A 20,086-nucleotide genomic window follows, 5' to 3' on the forward strand; every position below is an offset into this window, starting at 1 on the left:
GTCTCATCTGGAAAATGATTAGAGTAATTTATTTGCTACTCTTGCAAGGATCATATAAAATATGGTTAAGTGTTTTGATAAGTACCTGGCACTATAATTATAAATATAATAAACACACAGTAAATGTTGGCTGTTATTATTTCCCATTACCTCCTTTTATCTTTTAATATCCACCTAACTTTAAATCAGATCAAAGAAAAATCAGTGGTTCATTTAGTCTGTCAGCATCATCTAGGATTCCACAATACTCATAATAGCCACATGGGGTTATTAACACTTAATAAAATTATGATAATATATTCATGAGTGGTGGTGCACACTTTTAATCTCAGCACTCAGGAGGCAGAAGCAGGAAGATCTCTAAGTTTGAGACCAGCCTGGTCTACAGAGTGATTCCTGGACAGCCAGGGCTACAGTGAGAGAATCTGTCTCAAAAAACCAAACAGAATTCTTGCAGAAGAATCTCAAGAGCTGGGATATAACTCATTTATAAAGTGTCTGTCCAGCTTGCATAAAGTCCTGGGCTCAATCCCAACACCACATAAAACTGGGTATGGTGGTACATGTCCCAGAATTTGGAACATAAAGATAGAAGGTCCAGAAATTCAAGGTCATTCTTAGCTACAAATAGGTTGGAGGCTAGCCTGGCCTATACGAGACCCCATCACAAAAGTAAAAATCTCCAGATTCTTTGGGTGGGAAGCCTGTTTGATACTCACACTCTCGAATGTTATCTCTCATTCTCTCTAGACCACGAAATAGAGTTTTCCCCATTTGAAATATTTACTCTCACTACCACCAATAGTCTCCAATTATTGAAATTAAAATATTGTTTTAGTTTATTTTGCTGTTTAAATTATCACTTTTGTTCTTCATTTTCATTTCTCCATTTGTGCTTCTCTTAGTGCTTGGAATAACTGGGCGGACATTAAGAAGTAATCAACAGCTCTGACCCCAAGGAATGGCTCCAAAGAGGGAGAATGACCACCTCCTAAATAAAAAGAACTGGGGCTCATGAAAGACATGAAACACAAGGGAGTGAAAGCCCAGAGAAGTTCCCACTCCTATCCACCCTGTGCAACCCTGACAGCTGGACAAACTCATTCTGCATATTATGAAACTCATGTTTTAAGTACTTATTTTATGCAGGTATGGTAGCATGTGCCCTTAATCCAAACACTCCAGAGGCAGAGGCAGGTGGATCTCTGTGAGGCCAGCATGATCTTCATAGAATTCCAGGATGGCCTGGGCTGCACAGAAAGACTCTGTCTCCGAAATATATATTGCCTTTAAATATGTGTATGTGTTTGTGGGAAGGGAGTGTACACCAATGCAGGTGCTTATGGAAACCAGAGGTGTTGAATCCCCTGGAGCTAGAGTTACATGCATGCTGGGGGATATCTTCCTGTATGCTGTGGATATATGTTTTTCCCATTGGTTAATAAATAAGTTGCTTTGGCCTATGGCAAGGCAGCTTAGAGGCAGGTGGGAAATCCGAGGAGAGAGACAGGAAGGAGAAAGGCGGAGTCTGGGGAGATGACAGCCTGCTGCCCAAGGAATAACATGCCAGCAGACCGGTAAAGACTGGTAAAGCCACGGAACATGTGGCAAAACATAGATTAATAGAAATGAGTTAATTTAAGATATAAGAGGGGCTGGAGAGATGGCTCAGAGGTTAAGAGCACTGACTGCTCTTCCAGAGGTCCTGAGTTCAATTCCCAGCAACCACATGGTGGCTCACAACCATCTGTAATGAGATCTGGTGCCCTCTTCTGGCCTGCAGTCATACTGCTGTATACATAATAAATAAATAAAAATTAAAAAAAAAAAAGATATAAGAGCTAGCTAGCAAGAGGCCTGACATAGGCCATACAGTTTATAAATAATATTAAGCCTCTGAATGATTATTTTACAAATGGCTGTGGAACCTTGGGACTGGGCGGGACTGGAGAAACTTTCTGACTACACATGCAGTTGTCAGCTGCCTGATGTGGGTGCTGAGAACCAAACCTGAGTCCCTTGCAAGAGCAGTACATACTCTGCTCTTAACCACTGAGCCATCTCTCTAGTGCCTCAAAAGCCTTCTTCAGTCTGGAAATGAAGTTGGTAAATCACCAACTCGGAGGAGAAGAAAAGGAGCAGAGCTCATGGCTGGAGCGGTGGCTCAACCGTTAAGAGCACTTCTTGCTCTCGATGACGAACCAGGTTGGGTTCCCAGCAACCATGTTGTCGCTCACAACCATCTGCCGGGGGATCTGGTGCCCTCTTTTGATCTCCTCTGGAACTTACATGGTACACACATACCGGAGAGTAAAACATTCATAAACCTACAATAAAAGTTAAGAAATGCAAATAAACTTGGAACAGTTTGAGTGATAGAAGCCAAACAAACGCTATCCCTGCTCTGCCCATGCAAGCCATGTACTAGTTACCATTTGGGTGCTAATATGAAGAAAATGTTTGTAAGCGTTTGCAGTTTCTGCCCTTATACCTTCCTGCTAAATTCATTATGTTTTCTTTATCTTTCCTTTTATGAACAATTTTACATACCGAAGCCACTTTTAATCCTATATTTGAGGATGACCCCTCCCCACCCTCGCTGTCACCCCAATCTCCACCCTCAAATCCCTTAGTCAAGGTTGACCCTAACATCTCCTATGTGCTGGGCAAGCTCTCTTCTATTGAACTCTATCCCCATGCCCTTTACTTTTTTTTTTTTTTTTAAGATTTATTTATTATGTATACAGTGTTCTGTCTGCAAGTATCCCTGCACACCAGAAGAGGGCACAAGATCTCATTACAGATGGTTGTGAGCCACCATGTGGTTGCTGGGATTTGAACTCAGGACTTCTGGAAGAACAGCCAGTACTTCTAACCTCTGAGCCATATCTCCAGTCTGCCCTTTACTTTTTGTTGTGAGACAGTTTCACTAAATTACCCATGCTAGCTTTAGACTCACTATGAAACCCATTCAAGCATTGAACTGCATCTTCCTGCCTTAGCCTCTCAAGTACAGGTCTGTACCACGAGGATAATTCTTTTAAAGAATTAAGTTAAATAACACCACAAGGTGGGAGGGGCTGTTAGCTCACAGAGGTTGCTCCTATTGAGGGAATCAGCCACACTTCATGTGGTGGTTTGAATAAGAATGGAATGGCCCCCATAGGCTTTGTCAGAATGGAATACAATTGTTTTTTAAAGGATTAGAAGAATTAGGAGGCATGGCATTGTTGGAATAGGTGTGGTCTTGCTGGAGGAAGTATGTCACTGGGTGTGGGCTTTGAGGTTTCAGAAGCCCTGTCAGGCCCAGGCTCTGTCTCTGTCTCTCTGTCTCTCTGTCTCTGTCTCTCTCTCTCTCTCTGCCTGAGAATCAAGATGTAGCACCACACCTGGTTGTTGCCAGGCTCCCTGCCTTGATGATAATGGACTAAGCCTCTGAAACTGTAAGCAAGCCCCTAATTAAACACTTTTATGAGAGATGCCTTGGTCATGGTGTCTCTTCACAGCAATAGAACAGTGACTAAGACAGAAATGGGTACCAGAAGAGGTGCATTTCTGTGACGGGCCTAACTATGCTACTTGTTGGTGGAGTGTAGACTTTGAGGTTTTGGATTAGGAAAGTAACCGAATACTTTAAGCAAGGCTGAATGAACCACACGAGTAGGAGCATGGAAGAGAGTGGTGCTGAGAGCAACGTAGATATGACAGCCTGGCTTAATGAGTGTCAGAGGGGAAGAACATTAGTAGTGACCTAGAGGCTGTTCTTGTGATATTTTGGGAAACTGTGTGGCTGCATTTTGCCTTTGTCCTAACAGTCTGTCTGAGGCTAAATTGAAGAGTTTTGGATTAATGGTGTCGGCAGAAGGGATTTCAAGACAATAATCATGTGATTATTAGCAATCACTCTTATGCAGATTTATAATAAAAAGGAACACACTGGACAGAGAAATAGAAAATGTACAGTTTGAGAAGAAAAGGAGCCCCAGGCAGTATAATGGAGACAAGTCCAGTGCTCAAGGAGATTCAAAGTCTAAAGAAAAGCCTGATTGATGCTAACTGGAAAAAAAGGAAGTGGTGACTGTTAGGGTCCAAGGATCACCCCACAAAAGACAACCATTCACGTTTGCAAAAGCAAGAACATTTATTTCTCGAGAAAAAATTCCTGCATGTGGGGTCAGCCACACAACAAAATGGCCACGACCCTGAGAGAAGCTCACAGGCTTCTTTTATATACTATATACTATATAGTATATAGTATATACACTAGGAGAATTCCAGGGATAGTTAGATCATCTCCAGAAAACACAATTGGCTAGACAAGCAACAGTTACACTAGTTTAAACTTAATTGGCTATGGCATCTTTGGACATGTCAGGGCACGTCCAGAGATGTATCAAAAAGAAAGAGAAGGGGGGCAGTGCAGGATCTTTTCTGCCAATTTCCTGATTGGCCTGCCCTTGGCTGCCAAGATCAAGCAGGCTGCAGGGCTCTGAGCAGGCAAGGAAAGTGGCCAGCCAGAGTTGGACTGCCAGCTCCACGCCCACACTCACCTAGGGTACCCTGCTTCATAGCGGCTTGACCCCGGCTCCACACTGCTTCCTCCTGCCATTAGCACTGCTGGGTGTTTTCTCAGTGACCTCAGGGCAAGACCCCACCTAGCTAAGCTTTCAACTTGTGAAAAGAAATTAAAGAAAAGTTTAATTTCTTTTAATCCCTGCTAAAGAAAAGCAGGGAAGGAAACCATCAATAACAGAAAGCTGATGCAAATGTAACTGAACAAAGGGGGCAAGTTCCAGCACCATCAAGCAGAAGAACTTGGCAGCTTCAGCCACATGTTTCTGGCTTTAGAGGCAAGGATACAAGAAAGGGGCTGTGGACTCTTCCGCTGAGGTTAAGGAAAGCTGCTGAGGCCAGGCATGTGTCAGAGATGTCCCTTCATGGAGGCTAGGAGAGGCCATTGTGTGAATCCGTGAATGTGAAACCTGGATAGTGTTGGAGAACCCAAGATGTTGTAGACACCAGAGTTATGGGATACCTGCCAAGGAGAGCTGCAGACTGGGTATGGAAACCAAATCAAGAGAGAGAAGTATGTGGCAGTCAACAACGCTGGAAGGAGTTGGAAATCTGGAGAGTGCTTTGACATTTTGACATCAGACATGGAGATGCAGAATTTGGAATTTTCCCTGCTGGTTTTCGGTCTTACTTTGGTCCAGTATTTCCTTTCCTTTTCTTTCTTTCTTTCTTTTTTTTTCTTCTCCATTAAATTTTTTTTCTTTTTAAATAAAATAAAGGGGCTGGAGAGATGTGGGTGAGGTCCAGTATTTTCTCACTATGCTCCCTTCCCTCCTTTTTAGAATGGTAATGTATATTTTGTGCCATTGTATAATGGAAGTATGTGATAATGCTTTTTGATTTTGACTTTACAGGGGGTTACAGTTAAGAGATTGCCTAGAGTCTCAGAAGAGACTTTGAACTTTTTAAAGTGTTGAGACTGTCTATAGACTATGGGGACTTTCGCAGTTAGACTGAATGTATTTTTGTATTGTGATATGGCTAAAGCCTATGGGCCAGGGAGTGGAATGCGGTGATTTGAATAAGAACGGCCCCCACAGTCTCATACATTTGAATGCTTAGTCATTAGGGAGCTAGCTACTTCTCCAGCACCACACCTGCCTGCCACCATGCTCCAGGCTGCCACGTTTCCTGTCATGATAATGGACTAAGCCTTTGAAACTGTAAGCAAGACCCAATTAAATGTTTTCTAAGAGTTGCTTTGGTTATGGTGTCTCTTCACAGCAACAGAACAGTAACTAAGACACTCCATATCCTATCTAGTACCTTCCATATGTTGCTAAACTTTTAGCATGTAACAGTCCCAAGGTAGGGTGGGCCAATAGGATCAACTTCCTAAATTACTGCTCTCTCTACTACCTTCTCAAATCTGCTAAACTCAGGAACTCTTCTCTTTTACATCCAGATGCCTCCTTGCTCTAAAGCCTACAAATGTAAGGAATTTTCTTTGTTATTCAGGTTGCTATTGTATCTCTTATCCCAGCCTCGTCCCCCACCACTGTGAGTTCTTGGCATTATTAAAGGACCTACTGCCTGAAATCAGGCTCAGTGCATCTCTCTATTGAACTCAGAAAGAACCTTTATTATTTACTTTTTATTTATTTATTTATTTATTTAGAGACAGGGGTTTCTCTGTGTAGCCCTGGCTATCCTGGAATGAATCTCCATTATTTAAAACAGGGCTATCTGAAATAAGAGCCATGTTCTATAAGAAGAGGGAGAGAAACCAGGGAAATAGACTAAAGGCTACATGCAGACTTCAAGCAAGGAGAAGGAGCATCGTTAACTGTGAACAACTTACAAATACCATTAGTTTTTGCATTTCTCTGCCTATTGACCTAGTGAAGATTACTCAATTTCAGTGAGTAAATTACTCATACATAATAATATAAATTTGTCTTAAAAGAAGGCAACCTCAGGGCTGGAGAGATGGCTCAGTGGTTAAAAGCACCTGATGCTCTTCCAGAGGACCTAAGCTTGGGTCCCTGCATCCGTGTCTGTTGCCTTCACAACCTCCTATAACTCTGGCTTCAGGGGACTCCATACCCTCCTCTGACCTCAGAGGACACCTGCACACACACAAAACATAAATCTAAAAGAAAGAAACTAAACCTTTTAACCCCTTAACCTTGGATTTTAAGCCTTTAAAACTCTGAGAAAAAAAATTGAAGGTCTGGGGTATTTTGTTGTTTGGGGGATTTGTTTGTTGTTTTGAGACAACGTTTCTTGGGAAGGCCTTGAGTTTGCTATGTATAGCAGAGGGTGACTTTGAACTCCTGATCTTTCTGCCACAGTCTCCCAAATGCTGGTATTACAGGCAAGGTCCACCAGCTTGGTCTATGATGTTTTAAGGCAACTGTAGGAAAGTAACTGACCTCCATCGATTTCCCTCCCTCACTGCTCCCCTTCCCTTCTTCCTTTTGAGATAGCATTCCACTACGTTGTCCAGGCTAAATCCTCCAGATTGGGAGCCCAATGTACCTCTGGTTAGTGGCATGTGCCACCATGTCTGGCCTCTACTATTTCCAATCTGGCTATCATATTACATGAGTATAAACCTGAATTTTTATTCCCATTTCAATCTCAGTTCTAATGACCATACTTTGTAGAGTTTAGATATCCTCATCCTTAAAATATGGTCTTGATGTCCCCCTGGATTTTACAGGGAGTTTTGTGATATGGAGGTATGAAATCACTTGGGTTGGGGGGTACAGCTCAGTTAGTAAAGTGTTTGTAGCTCAAACATGAGGACCTACATTGATCCCCAGAACTCACCAAAAAAGCCAAGCATGGTGGTACCTAAATGTAATCCCAGTTTCTAATAGGCAAGCACCAAGCCAGAGAGAGACCCTGTCTCAAAAACGAAGGCTGGGGCTGGAGAGACGGCTCGTAATTAAAAGCTAAGCCAGGCATGGTGGCTCATGCCTTTAATGTCAGCACACAGGAGCAGAGGCAGATAGATCTCAGTGAGTTCAAGGCCAACTTGGTCTATATAGTGAGTTCCAGGACAGCCAGGACTACATAGAGAGACCCTGTCTCAAAAAACAAACAAAAACAAAAGCAAACAAGAGCATTGGCTGTTTCCTCCTGGACCTGAGTTTGATTCCCAGCGCCCATATGGTAGCTAACAAGTGTCTGTAACTACAGTTCCAGGAGATTTGAGGCCCTCTTCTGACCTCTTCTGGTACTGCATGCATATAGTGCACAGATATACATGCAGGCAAAATATCCACACACATAAAAATAAATCTCTTAAAAAAAAAAAAAAAAAAAAAAAGAGTATATGCTGTTCTTATAGAGGATCCAAGTTTGGTTCCCAACATTCACCCAGGACGGCTTATAACTGCCTGTAACTCCAACTTCAGGGCATCTAACACCCTCTTCTGGATTCCATTGACACATGTGTGTATACATGTAGGCACACAAAAAATAAAAAAAGAAGTAAGAATAATTACTAAAGAAAGGAAAGACAGAAGAACTAAAGGGAGACAGGAGAAAATGAGCCTTATTAACTGTGAGCAAGTTAGAAATATTGTTTGCATTTCTCTGCCTACTGAACTATTATTATAGATAAGTCAACTTCAAGTTACTCATTCATGATAATATTATTGTTTGTTTATTTATTTATTTATTGAGACAGTGCCTCACCATATACACCAAGCTGGCCTGGAACTTACAGAGATCCACCTGCCTCTGATTCCCAAATGCAGGATTAAAGGGTGTGTGCCTTTATTTTCTTGCAAAGGACCCGGATTCTATTCACAGCACCTACATGGTAGCTCACAACAATCCATAACTCCAATTTGAAGGATCTGATGCCTTCTTCTGACCTCCTCAGGCACCAGGCATGCACTTGGTGCACATACACATAAGCAAAACACTTATACACATAAAACATAAAATAAATATGTCTAAAAATAAAATTTAAAAACTAAAAAAACCAAAAAACAAAAAACAAACATTTTTCTGGGCTATCCTGACTAGATAGAAGTGATCTCATTTTGTTGTCATTTTTTTGTTTGTTTGTTTGTTTTTTAGACAGACTCCCATACATCCAGGCTTCCTATGTGGCTGAAAATGAACTTGAAGTTCTGATCTTCCTTATCCTACATACAACCTGAGTGCTAGGACTACAGGCATAAATGTCCACACCAATTGATGTGCTAGGGATTGAACCCACAGCTTTGTGTAAGATACCAACTGAACTCTATCCCCAATACTCTTCTTCTCTTATACTTGAATTACATTGTTATTTATTGGGAAGCATATATGCTGTATCATGACTTTCTAGCATTGATTTTTTTCACACAATAAAAGATTACTAGTGTTGACATTTTATCTGTCAATGTTTACATTAAAGACCCCAGAAGGATATAATATTACCTGAGTAAACAGGAAATGCATTGCAAGCAACTTCCATCATTTTAGAAATGACCAAGACATCTATCTGGCTGCCTGGACAGTCATCCAAAGTTCCTCTGTAATGTTGGGGCATCTATCTTCAGCCTATAGGCCGAGATTCTCTGGCATAGCTTTCAATGAAGTGGGAAATTTTAAGGATTGTCTTGCCTATTGGCAAAGTTCATCAGTTGCTTCTTCTTGTGTCCTGCAGAATGTCTGGCAGCATCTTCTATGAAGCAGGAACCTGAAGGACCATCTCACCCTGTTTAGGCAAAGTTTAGTGGTCATTTCCCCACGGGTCCTGCATGTCCAGTCTATACAACATATTGTCAAGCAGTCCAGGCAAGAGCAGTTTCTTGCCCAAATGGCTAGTTTTGCCAAGAAGAAGATAAACTCTGTATGGAGTGTCTTTGATGCCCATCTTCCTCTTTGAAGTAAATCAGTGCTGCCAGGAGCAGAAGTGTCTCACTGTCAAGAAAAGTCTAAGTTCTTAAAATATTTTAAATGCCATATTCTGTATGTCTTTGAAGTGTTTGAAGATTGCCTATCTGAAATATATCTCTGCATAACCTTGAAAACATACCTAACATGACTATGAGTTTAACTATTAAGATTACTATTAAGTTGTATTTCTTTTCTTTTTTTTTTTTTTTTTTTTTTTTTTTTGGAGCTGAGGATCGAACCCAGGGTCTTGCGCTTGCTAGGCAAATGCTCTACCACTGAGCTAAATCCCCAACCCTGTATTTCTTAATTATATATTACATTAAAACATACCTAACATGACTATGAGTTTAACTATTAAGATTACTATTAAGCTGTATTTCTTAATTATATATTACATTTCTAAATGAGCTGCATAAATACCCTAAATAAGAGTAGAAATATATAGTATAATAAAATTAACTTTAAATTTGTATCAATAAGCCAAAATCCATAGTAATGTAAAATATGTAAGATTAATAGTTGTTTTTTAGATTAAAGTAGATTCAGTAATCTATCCTTTTATCTTATCATCCCTATATTATACATTTCTATATCATATTCCCCTTTCTTTTAGAAAGATATTGAGTATGACCAATAGCAATTTGTAACTAACCTCCTAAACAAAGACAAATATCCATAATCCATTTTTTGGGAATGTGGACATAGTTTTCTAGGCTACCTCCTGCTTATTGGGGGTGCTGTTAATCTTATGGGGACCCTGAGAAAATTTAGGATTATGGTCAATTCCTGACTGGAATAGTCTATGAGGCTGGATCATTTCAGCCAGCAGCCTTGAAGCCTTTCTGGATGCAGAACTCAGAAGAAACTGCAACAGAGGTGCTCTGAAATGTTGGATTACCTGGGCCATCTGTTCCCATTGGAGATTTTTCCTTGATCAAATATGATTTTTCCTAACATAGAATAAATCCACAGCTTTTCATTTCCTGTGGAAATAAAAGCATAACCTCTTCTCCAAAGTAACGTATCTCTTGACTTAAATTTTGAAGTCAAGGCATTTTCAAAATATATAGGTTGGATTAATCCAGCAACATTTATAATCAAATGTCTCTTAGCAGCTGTTGCTCCTTCCTCAGCTGCCAAACAATTCAAAGACAACACAGTAACATACAGTATTCAGACTCTCTGTGTACTTTCCATCTTTATGTGGCTTTTTATATTACTTTATTCCCTTTTTAAGGACTTTATTACTTTAAAACTATACATTTCTTTTTTATGACTGTCTATACCTTCTCTTTACTCTCCCAAGCCTTCTTATATTTTTTTTAACACATTGTAAACCATTTAGAGGTTTATTCCATCTGAATCTGTCTTATTGTGTATCTATAATCCTTTTTTGATCATTGCTTTAAACTGCATTGTGGCTAGGACTAAAGCAGCAGCCTTGGCTGCTGACTCCACCCACCTCAGCTTCCCAACATGGCAGAGGTATACCTACCACCAACTCCAGGAAGCAGTGGGTCTATGCCCAGAAACTTTTTTTTTTTTTGGTCTGTACTAGCAAAAGCTAAATCTACCATGCAGTGTGCTGCACAACTTGGAGATGCCTCTGTGTACTGCGGCAGGAATCTGCCATGCTGTGGGTCAAGCCCACATACTGTGAACCCGCCATACTGTAGCTCAAGCCTGCATGCTGCTGCATCTCTGTATTGAGACAGAACTAGGCAGCTGCTCTTGGCTCCATTTTAGAACCCTTTTTAAAAGCTTTCTCAGGTTTTGGGTGAAAATTCTTGTCCCCCATTGGGTGCCACTTATTAAGATCAGTCCATGTGAGTCTATTTAATGGATGATAGGGATTTATTAAGATATAAATTGAGGAAATTCACTCACGAATACAGAACAGACAGCTGAAGTTGTCCTGTGATCTGACAGGGAGTGAATCCACCTTGCAAGCAGGAGCAGGGAGAAGGGTCACATGCATGTGACCCTTCTCTCTCTCTCCTTTTAAGAGGTCACACACAAAGGCAGGAAGCACTGCCTACTTTGGGTCCTATAGCCCAAGGTCACAGGCAGAGCAAATACAGGGTAGCATACAACAGCCTGGAGCTTAAGCAGATGCAGACTCAGCCCCTGAACCTGTCACCTGGCATCAGGATCTGGCAATGACAGAGGCCCACCTGAGATGAGGAAAAGTTCACATTCTGTATTGGACCTCCTTGAAGGACCACTGTGGCCTGCGATGCCACCAGAGGCCATGTTGGTATCTGTGGTCGATGCTGCTGCCCCAGGCTACAGTGAAGCCTGAGATCCATGTGATCATATGTCCTCTGTGCTGTTGCCTGAGGCCTTGGTGATATCTTCAGGCTTTGCTGCCTCAGGGTGCTATGCTGATGTGACTGGCATATGTAACCACCTGAGGCCATGTCTAGGCTTGTGGCCCATGCAGCCACTGAGGGCCATGAGTGGGTCGATGATCATTATATAACCAAGGACCATGTTGATGTCTGTAGCTGTGTTACCACGGAAGTCCATGTGAACTCCTGTGGTCTGGGCTACTGCCTGAAGCCATGTTAATACCCCTGAGAGCCTGAAGAGTTGGCCCCAACCTTTGCTGGCCCTCAGCACTGTGGTACAGGCAGTGACAATAGCATGGGAGAGCTGGCCCCGCCCTGTTCCCACCACAAGGCTCTCCTCAATTGATGGTTTCTGGAATGGATACAGGCAGAGAAAGATTCATCCTTCTATAGAGGGCTGGTCACTAGGAATTTGAACATGCTTCAGTGAATATATGTACAACCCAAAATGTACTTTGCCCGGGGGTGGGGGTGGGGTGGGGGGAGTGGGGTGGGGGGATGGGGGACACAGGACCATGAGACCGGGGACAGAGGATATGGGAAGACTTGGAGTTTAGGGTTCATCATGTGAGATTTCCAAATAATCAATACAAAAATAATTAAAACAAAAAAAGAAAAAACTTCCAAGACTTTCATTTACAACAGTTTTGTCTTAAGAACACTTACAGAGCCACTCTTTTCTGAACCTTTCCCACAACTGCATAGGCAGAGAGGTTTAAAGAAGACAAGGAGGCAGTGTCTAGGTATCTAAACTAGGTATTGTGTCTCAAGCCTGTAATCACAGCATTCAGGAAGCCGAGGCAGCAGAATCATCAGTTCCAGTAGAGCCTGGGCTATATGGTAGCCTAGGTCCCATACAGAGATTCTGTCTCAAAACACAGCACAAAAGGATATAAAAATATATACTTAGGAATTCATCCATCATGTATTTCCTTCAACACTTCACATACCTGTCAGAAAATATCCGACCTATTGGCTAGCATACTTCATTTTATTTCTAGTCATACATCCCTATATTTAACCTATAATAAAAACATCACCTACAGGCTAAATGAAAAATGAATAGTTAATACATAAACCATTCTATTCATTTTTTTTCTACTTCAATCCTTTAAAGAATATGAAATGGACTCTTTTTTCCACTTTTTTGTGGGTTGAGGGGTAGGGGAAGGCATGAAATCCAGAGGATAATGCATGGTAGGCAAGTGTTCTATCACCGAGCTACAGTCTCAGTTCTATTTTTCACTTTTTGGCATAGCTAGAACCAGATTTAAGTGATCATAAACTACAACTTTAGCAAGGACGGAGGTATCACAAAAGGGCAGATTTGAGGTTTTGTGCATAACCAAGGCCTAAATAATGAAACCTTTCCTGAACTCAGAATTAATACTTGAAAATCTTTGTACCAAAACATCAGCAAGAACAGCAAACTGGCCTGTTCCTTGAAGAACTATAACCCTTATAACCCTTTCTAACTTTGTGTTTGGAGACTCCTTATTTCTTCAAGTGTGTGTTGGGGAGTGATGGGGTTCTTGTTCAAGGACCTGATGCTAGAAACTGATTCGGGAAAACTGTGTCTAAAAATATCAGAACCTAGTCAGGCATGGTGGCTCCCGCCTTTAGGGAGAGGTGGGACTTGCCATGAATTGAAAACCAGCCTAGTTTAAGAATGAGACCCTATTTAAAAACCAAAACAAAGACAAAAACTAAAAAATAACCTCTATTCAGTTTCTTGGCTGAAGACAAAAAATAGCAATTAGAGACTTCCTTTTACCAAATATGACGAAGTATCTGTGGATTTGATTTACTAGGTGAATCAACAAACACTTGTGTAGGTATCTGAGGGGTCAGTATACATCAAGTAAAATGATGAGCTCTCCTTCCATCAGTGGACACACTCACAAAAAATATAATTTTCATTTCAGTGGTGAAGATTTTTTTTTATTATTTTTGTGGGTAATTTTTAAAAACATTTTGAGTATTCAAATGTGTATCTCTTCCCCCTCTAATTCTTCTCATGGCCCCCCACAAACTCCTCTCATCTTCATGACCTCATCTTTTTTTTTTCCCTTTGGTTTTTCGAGACAGGGTTTCTCTGTGTAGCTTTGCGCCTTTCCTGGAACTTGCTTTGTAGCCCAGGCTGGCCTCGAACTCACAGAGATCCGCCTGCTTCTGCCTCCCAAGTGCTGGGATTAAAGGCGTGCGCCACCACCGCCCGGCGACCTCATCTTCTTTATTTATTGTTACACACACACACACACACACACACACACACACACACACACACATCTATATATAAATACAACCTGCTGAGTCGATTTAGTGTTGCTTATCTGTGTATGTGTTTAGGGATAACCATTGGAGGTTGGATGGAAACTCTATCAGAGGGCCCATCCCTGGAAAAGACGCACTGTCCTTTTCTTAGCTGCTATTGCCTTCCAGTAGCTCTTCATCTAAAGGTGGGGCCTTGTGAGAGTCCCATCCACGTTTGGCTGTCAACTGGCATTGGCATTGTGCAGGTCTTATTTAGACAATAACTGTTAAGATTTCATGGGGGAAGATCCCTGTCATATGCAGAAGACATGACTGTACACCAGACATCCTGGTCCTCTCACTCTCACAGTCTTTCTGCCCCCTCTTTTAAAATGTTCCCTGAGCCTTAGGTGTAAGGGTTGTTGTAGATGCATCAACTGGAGACAGGCACACCAGCCAGTTGTTCTCTGCATTTTGATTAGTTGTGGATCACTGCAGTGGCCTCCATCTGCTGCAAAGCTTCTTAAACAGGGTGTGTGGGGATGGATGGGAGGTGGGTTATACATATTTACATATTTGTGGACATATCGATAGGTATTTAGAATGCTGTTGGGAATTATACTGGTTTAGGAGGGCAGCAGTGGTTGCTTTACAGTACTACACGATTCCAGGCCTAAAGTTCACTAGGTGACTGTTGGTTACCCTTGAGATATAGGTACCACTATTGCACCCAATCTTGCTGTCCTGGTCATTGTTGTTGTTTGTAGGCTCTACAGCTAACTGATCAGGGTTTTTAACTGCTTTTCTTCCTTGGCAGCTTGCACAGCACCTTAAGATGCTAATGAGAGCTAATCCTCTAGGAGGAGGCTTTCAAGTCGGTTCCAACTTGAATCCTGGTAGAGACCCTTGTAGAAATAATTACAATTTCACGGCATGCATAGTGGCAAATGCCTGCAATCTCAATTACTCAGGAGGCCTTGGCAGAATCACCAAGTTCCAAGCCAGCGAGGGTCTTGTCTCAAAACTGAAAAAGGACTGGGGATGTAGCAGTGGTAGTACTTTTCTGGCATATTTGTGCCCTGGGTCCAATTTCCATTTTTTTAAAAAAGATAAATTATTATTACTTTCTTTAGGTGCTGAAAGGTATTAACCTAGGGCTTCCAGCATGGTCACTACTAAGCTCACCAGATACCATCACTAGCCTGCAGGAACAGGTACATCATCACTCAATTCTCTGTGTGTTAAACTGGTCTCAAACTCCTGATCCCCTTGCCTCAGCCATCCTTAGTTCCAGAGTATTGATGCTAGGCTAACCAGTATGTTCACCATACTAGGTTTTGAGGCAGTCTCCCTGTAGCTCAGGTTGGCCTCAAACCTGAATGTCTGACCCTCCTGTCTCCATCTTCCAAACTCTGGGATTACAGCCCTACACTGTGACCTGCTGTTTTTTAATTTTGGGTGGCTTTACTTTATGTATGTGTACGTGCGCACCCACATAAGCCACATGTGTGTGGATAAGCCATCAACTGGCACTGGATCTCCTGGAGCCGGAGTTACAGGTAGCAACCGCCCTAGGTGGGTCTTGGGAGCCGAACTAGGCTCCTCTGACTTGGCAGTACGTGCTCTTAAGTAGTAAGCCATCTTTCCAGCGCCCCGCCCACCTGTGTTCTGTTTCACCTTGTTTTGTCCAGGATATGTCGCTGCTTCCGCGGCTGGCCTGGAATTCCCTGGCTTCCTAACCTTCCATGCATGTACAGGCATGCGCTTCCATGTCACCAGTTGTCTGCAGAGCTGGGGGCTGAACTCGGGGCCTTGTGCCATGCCAGGCAGAACGTGCTAAGCCCCCCAGGTCCCCGGGGCTTTCCAACGCTTGTCCAGGACACGGGGCGGTCCCCGCGGCCCACTGCAGACCGGGACCCCCGGCCTGGCTGCCTGGAAGCACGGAAGCCGCCCTCTCCCGTTCTGGCGCTAAGTTTGGGCCAATGGCGCTGAGTCCCACGGGAGACCTCGGACCAATGAGGAGCGGCTCACGCGACAGGCTGGCCACGTGACGCGTGCGGGGCAGCCGCCCACCTGGGCCGGAGGTAGCGCGATGGCCGCACTTCCAATGGCTCGCACCACTCGCAGTCACGTGCAGTATTTACGGACTCAGCAGCTGCTGGCGGGTCATGTGACCGTGACGCGACACCCGCCCCCCCACGTCCCTGTCCAATGGAGTAGGGAACGCCCCCTCACAAACCGGGAACTACTTTCCCTCCGCGAATGACAGCGCGGAGGGGAGGAGCCAGCCCGTCACGTGAGCGGGGCGGGGCGGGGCGGCACTGGCTGCGGGCGAACGTGGCGCGCAGGCGCCGTGGGGACCCGGTAGCGGCGGCGAATGACAGCGCGGAGGGGCGGGGCCAGCCCGTCACGTGAGTGGGGCGGGGCGGGGCGGCACTGGCTGCGGGCGAACGCGGCGCGCAGGCGCCGTGGGGACCCGGTAGCGGCGGCGGCGGCGGCGGCGGTGGCGGCGGCGGCGCTGCTAGCTGGTGGCTTGACTGAGCGGGAGGCGCCATGGCGGCGGACGGAGAGCGCTCTCCGCTGCTGTCCGAGGCCGGCGATGGCGGCGCTGGAGGCAACGGCTTAGCGGGCCCGGGCGGGAGCGCGACTGGGCCCGGTGGAGGCCTGACGCCCTCCGCACCTCCGTACGGAGCCGGTAAACATGCCCCGCCCCAGGGTAAGCCGGCGGTCTGAGGTGCACCGGGGCCTAGGGGCGGATCGGGCCGGAGGGGGGCGGAGCCTGCTCCGGCGCCAGGTGCGGCACCATGGCACCTGTCACGGGGCGAGGCATCCTTCTTCCTCCGCGGCAATCCGTGCCGCCGGAGCCTGGCACGGAAGGGGGTCTGAGGGAGACGCTCCGACCGACCGCCGTTCACGAGAAGCCCGTCGAGCTTTGTCAGGACCGCCGGGGAGCACCGGTGGGAAGTGCCCGAATGATGATTTGCGTTTATCTGCTTCCTCTTCAGCGTTTCCCCCGTTCCCCGAGGGGCACCCGGCCGTGTTGCCTGGAGAGGACCCACCCCCCTACTCACCCCTCACTAGCCCGGATAGTGGGAGTGCCCCCATGATTACCTGTCGAGTCTGTCAGTCTCCGATCAATGTGGAAGGCAAGATGCATCAGCATGTAGTCAAATGTGGTGTCTGCAACGAAGCCACTGTGAGTTAGTTGTACCTATCTGCAAAAAAAATGGGCCCCGTTTCCTGGATCCTTTTTCCGATTCTAGACCCTGTTCAAGACCTCTTCATGACACCCCACTTTCAGTTCCTGATTCTTCAGCAGCCATGTCTTCAGAAGCCGCTCACCAAAGATGACGTCCACCAGCTCTCACTTTTACACCTCTCCTGGATCCTAAAGCGTAGTTCTCACTGGCAGTTGTTGTAGTTGCTTTTGATTTTTGTATTTTGGGGTTCTCCTGTTTTGTTTTGAGACAGTCTCACAGTGATCCAGGCTCACCTCAGACTCTGTACTCTTCCTGTCTCTGCCTCCTGAGTGCTGAGATTACAGACTACTATGCTGGCAACATTTGTATCTCTCAAATGTCTTGACTTTTCCTTTCTCATTGATGTTGTTGGAGAGGGTTGGGATAACGGGCTTGCTTGCTGATATACCCATTGTTCCTTTATTCACTGTCCTCCAGCCCATCAAGAATGCACCCCCCGGAAAGAAGTATGTTCGATGTCCCTGTAATTGTCTCCTTATCTGCAAGGTGACTTCCCAGCGGATTGCCTGCCCTCGGCCCTACTGGTAAGAGACATAAGGTGGGAAGGCCATGCTTGGGCAAAGCTGTAAAGAAACAAAACCAAACCAAACCTGAAGCTGGGCAAGGTGGTGCATGCCTATAATCAGTCCCAGCACCTGTGAGGTGGAGGCAGGAAGCTTTGTATAGCACCTTGGATTCCTGGTTGTTCTGCTGGGATTCTGTGTGTTATCAGTTCCAGTTAAAATGAAGAACTTTTAAAAACGTACTTTTCCCCCTGTATAGCAAAAGAATCATCAACCTAGGGCCTGTGCATCCAGGACCTCTGAGTCCAGAACCACAGCCAATGGGTGTCAGGGTCATCTGTGGACATTGCAAGAATACGTTTCTGGTGAGGAGGGATATTGGGAAACCCTGGAGGAGGCAAGTACTAGGAATAGTAATAAATCCTGAAAAGACTATCCTATTTCTCATTTTTCTTGTCTTGGCTTCTCATTGAGGAGAACCTTCTTCCCATGGTTGTTTTTCTTTTTCCATAGTGGACAGAATTCACAGACCGAACCTTGGCACGATGCCCTCACTGCAGGAAAGTGTAAGTGGTTAGGCATTGCACTGGTAACTGGGTAATGTCTGGCATAAAATCAGCAGGCGTATTCCAAATCCCCATTTCTGTTGGCTCTCCACAGGTCGTCTATTGGGCGCAGATATCCTCGGAAGAGATGTGTCTGCTGTTTCTTGCTTGGCTTACTCTTGGCAGTCACTGCCACTGGCCTTGCTGTGAGTAGTCCTGGTGCAGGACTTATTTGTCTCATCAACAGGCTAAGATCTGAGAAGCTGGTACCTTAAAGGATGGTGAAAGAGCTGGGTGTTGGGGTATGTCCTTGACTCCAAGAATAGAGGCAGTTCTAAGGTAGCCAGGGCTACATAGCAAGGCCCCATCTATAATACACCATCTATAATACAAAAACAGGAGGGGACTGTTGCCAGTTCCAGATGTGGCTTAGCTGGTCAGAGTGTTGCCCTAGCATGCAGGAAGCCCTGGGTTTGATCTCAGCACCATATGAACTAAGCATGGTGGTACAAGCCTAGGTCCCGGCACTTAGGAGGATCGGATTTCAAGGTCATTCTCAACTACAGAATTTGAGGCTGCTCAGGTTGGCTACATAAGACCCTTGCCTTAAAAAAACAAACTAAATCAAAAGAACGTGGTGACAGGATGGGGGAACACTTTCAGGTACAGGTAAACTAAAGTTAAAAGTGACTAATAAACTAAGAAGTAAAAGAAGGTATTCCCACTCTAGAGAGAAAAATGAGTTGTTACAAGGAATCCTGGTTCACTTGTTAGATGTGAGAAACACTGGCAGATGTCTGGGATGGCAGTACTTTCCTGCATAAGGGAAGGAAGCTAAACCACCTGATCTTTGGAAAGGTCCCTGAAGGGTTACAAGGGACTAGGGTACAGAGCAGAAGTTGGCTTTGTATTACTGTTCCTAACACTGAAGCAGCAGACACTGAAAGTAATCTCTTCTTTTTCTTCTTCCTCGTCTGTCAGTTTGGCACATGGAAGCATGCACAGCAATATGGAGGTATCTACGCAGCCTGGGCATTTGTCATTTTGCTGGCTGTTCTATGTTTGGGCCGGGCCCTTTATTGGGGCTGTATGAAGGTCAGCCATCCTGTCCAGAACTTCTCCTGAGCCCCTTGATCCAGTCTGTGCCTGGCGGCTGCCTGGCAGCAACATTAACACTACAAAAGGCTCTCTGGACTTCTGCAAGGAAGCCAAGCAGCTGCCTCCCTTTTCCCTGGGGAGAGGTAGGAAGGAACCAGTCCCTTACTTAGGTTTGGAAGGGTAGGTAAGACCATTGCTGGCTGTCTGCTTTCCTCCAAGGGTTGCTGTTTAGGGTAACTAGGCGAAACATTGCCCCTAAGCCTGGATCCTAAAGATGGTTCTAGCCATGTCCTTCCTTTCTGTGCTCCCTGAGAACCATTCCTGACCCTTACACATTCCAGGGCAGGGTGGGGGTGGGAAGTGTGTGTGTATGTGGGGGGGGGGGGGTTGCCCTCCCTCTTGTGCACCATTAGGACCTTGCTGCTGCTATTGCACTTCACCAGGGGCTGGCTCTGGCCTCCTCAGTCCCTTCTCCCCACACTTCTTGTCCTGTGGGGTGGGGTCAGCCACTGCTCTGTACAGAACTACAGGAACTGATGTAGATAGAACTATTTAATATGGGATATGTTCCCCTAATCCTGTATTCCCCTGAATTCCTCCTTCCGACCTTCCTTACTTCCGGTTGCAGTACTGAACTGGGCTGAGGTAGGGTCACTGTC

The 20,086-nt window shown here is 44.8% G+C and overlaps 1 protein-coding gene across 5 annotated transcripts; it reads left to right on the forward strand.

Annotated features, from left to right (window-relative positions):
• Positions 1-16,511: 16,511 nt before the first annotated feature.
• On the forward strand, positions 16,512-19,790 carry Pip4p1 (phosphatidylinositol-4,5-bisphosphate 4-phosphatase 1). Of its 5 annotated transcripts, none has more exons than XM_059273701.1 (7): positions 16,512-16,737; positions 17,027-17,217; positions 17,699-17,805; positions 18,044-18,149; positions 18,298-18,350; positions 18,445-18,535; positions 19,311-19,790. In XM_059273701.1, the coding sequence occupies exons 1-7, from the start codon at positions 16,575-16,577 to the stop codon at positions 19,452-19,454; spliced, it is 855 nt and encodes a 284-aa protein (XP_059129684.1). In that variant the 5' UTR covers positions 16,512-16,574; the 3' UTR covers positions 19,455-19,790. The 5 variants fall into 5 exon arrangements, with proteins under 5 accessions (XP_059129684.1, XP_059129685.1, XP_059129686.1 ...); XM_059273702.1 differs by having other exon boundaries at positions 16,512-16,716; XM_059273703.1 differs by having other exon boundaries at positions 18,445-18,631; positions 19,311-19,415.
• Positions 19,791-20,086: the final 296 nt, after the last annotated feature.

The sequence above is a fragment of the Peromyscus eremicus genome, chromosome 9 (genome assembly GCF_949786415.1).
Source record: "Peromyscus eremicus chromosome 9, PerEre_H2_v1, whole genome shotgun sequence".
Classification (NCBI taxonomy): Eukaryota; Metazoa; Chordata; class Mammalia; order Rodentia; family Cricetidae; genus Peromyscus; species Peromyscus eremicus.

Coding starts and splice junctions, on each gene's coding strand:
- Pip4p1 (XM_059273701.1), top strand. CDS start 16,575: ATGGCGGCGGACGGAGAGCGCTCTCCGCTGCTGTCCGAGGCCGGCGAT. Junction 16,738..17,026: donor TAAACATGCCCCGCCCCAGG/GTAAGCCGGCGG, acceptor CTTCCTCTTCAG/CGTTTCCCCCGTTCCCCGAG. Junction 17,806..18,043: donor GCCTGCCCTCGGCCCTACTG/GTAAGAGACATA, acceptor CCCCCTGTATAG/CAAAAGAATCATCAACCTAG.